Below are 2128 nucleotides of genomic sequence, written 5' to 3'. Positions count from 1 at the left end.
CAGTCGGTGATGGGTTTTCATATTGTGAGGCTCTCAACTTTAGAACGAGTTCTAAATTACAGCCTGTTTTTAGGTCATTCCTCGTGGTCTCTCTTGGACAGCTGTGATTGGCTGGAGAGTCCTCTCTGTTTAATTTGTGTTAATCCACTGAAATACGGTGAGAGCTTTAAAAAAAAAAAAAAAAAGATCAGAGACGGAGCTCTGCTGCTCATCTGGGGTCCAGGCAGTGGGCGGGGCTTAGCTCAGCTGCTGCTGGTTTGATACACACACTCAGAGCAGAGGGAACCAGACTAAGGCTGAGAGAGGAAGAGCGCTGTCGTCTGACGGAGACACTGAGACGGAGCCTGAGTTACTGTGTCTCCGCTCCTCTGTCCCTCTGTGGGGGGGGGGGCTCTGTGGCTGCTGCTGCCGTCTTCGTGGGACAGATCCACTTGTCTTTCCTGCCTCCACCTTCGTTCCTTGACTGTTCTTACTGAAGCTCCTTCCTTCCACCCCTTCTGCCCTACTACCTACCCAGGTAGTTTAACGCTGACCCCATGATGAAGGAGGAGGGCCTGCGGGGGTGTCGACGCTTCTCCACGTGCGGTGGAACGGCATCGATTCGACCTCCGCATCCCGACGGACGCAAACTCATCCGCAATGCTTCCTTTGGGGGCTATAACGAGCTGTCGCCCATCTCACTGCCAGGTTGGTGGACAGAGCTGTAGAGGTGGAGTCACCCCCCCGACCCCCCCACCCCCGTCACCTGCTTCACACCCTGTAGTTACCCTGTCGTTGTTTACCTTCAGACCTGTGTTCATGTGGAAAAGAGGATTCACCCTGAGGTCAGAGCTGGGGTCAGAGGTCGTAGATCATGTTGACGTTTCAGAGCTGGGGTCAGAGGTCGTAGATCTGGGGCTCATGTTGACGTCTGAATGAATGGTTTTTCTAGATTTTCTACAGAACCAAAGTTGTGACGTGAATGTGAGTCTCAGACCTGTGGCTCTACAGAACCAAAGTTGTGACGTGAATTTGAGTCTCAGACCTGTGGCTGTTGTTGTTGACGACTGACAGAACGGAGGAGATGAAAGGAGCGTTTGTAGCTCATGATGTTTGAAGGTCTGGAGTGGAGCAGCTGAGGAGAACGTCTGGACCTTCTCTCCTTCACCTTCCAGGAGATCGTCATCACTCCAGGGAATTCTCAGTCCTATTTTTAGCGGTGTTTTTCCACACGTTGAAGCAGAAAACTCCAGCTTCAAGGTTACATATTTCCCTCTCTCGCTCTTTACCATTGAGACATTTTGCTTTGTCATTGTTTGGCTCAAGGGCGTCGTGGCAGCAGTCGATGGAAAAGAAAGGGATCGTTGTCAGTTGCTTAGGGATCGGTGCTAATGACCTGTGTCATTATCAGTGTAGTCAGGCCAGGTACCCTGGCAGGTCGGTTAGATGTAATGCCTCACAGCAGGAAGGTCAATGGTTTGACTCCCAATGGTCTTTGTACATGTAGTTCTCCTGTTGTGTGTGTGTGTGTGTGTGTGTGTGTGTGTGTCCCAGTCATCGTCAGTGTGAATGGTTGTTGTTTAATATGTGGCCCTGTGATGGACCAGATGTCTTGATTTACTGAAGTATAACTTTTCTTCCTTTTCTCCGTGTGTGAAACCTGATCCTGTTTAGTTGAACACAACACGCTGCAGGAATTGAAGAAAGTCAAACACAATGATAATGATCTTCAACAACCTTTTTCATTTTTATAGCTGTCTACCGCCACCTAGTGGAAGAGCATTAAGCTGTTCTGCCTCTCTTCATCTTCCTCCGTCGTTCAGTTGATATAAAATAAGAGCTTTAATATTATCTGACACACACTGTTGCCATGGAGAGTTTCACACACACTCCACACTGAGTCAACACTCAGACGGTGGTGATGAATTACAGACACTCACTGGTCCAGACACTGGTCCACTCACTGGTCCACTCACTGGTCCAGACACTGGTCCACTCACTGGTCCACTTGTCGTTCTTTCTCTTCTGTCTGAGAGCTTTGATCCAGAGTGAAGTCACTGAAGACAGAGTTCAGTCAGTCAGTCTGACCCCCTCAGCGGGGGGGGGGAACAGCAGTAACAGCAGGAACAGCAGCAGGACAAGCAGCAGT

General features: G+C 49.8%; 1 protein-coding gene across 1 annotated transcript in view; it reads left to right on the top strand.

Moving 5' to 3' along the window:
* Positions 1 to 384: 384 nt before the first annotated feature.
* Positions 385 to 2128, top strand: part of LOC103383056 (oxysterol binding protein-like 8) — a 15994-nt gene continuing 14250 nt past the window's right edge. The window contains exon 1 of the mRNA XM_017034625.2: positions 385 to 687. Coding sequence (XP_016890114.1) covers positions 537 to 687 — 151 coding nt within the window. The 5' untranslated portion in view covers positions 385 to 536. The remainder of the gene's footprint in view (positions 688 to 2128) is intronic.

Source organism: Cynoglossus semilaevis, chromosome 8 (assembly GCF_000523025.1).
Source record: "Cynoglossus semilaevis isolate Cse_v1.0 chromosome 8, Cse_v1.0, whole genome shotgun sequence".
Classification (NCBI taxonomy): Eukaryota; Metazoa; Chordata; class Actinopteri; order Pleuronectiformes; family Cynoglossidae; genus Cynoglossus; species Cynoglossus semilaevis.
This window is presented reverse-complemented; position numbering and strand designations above follow the sequence as displayed.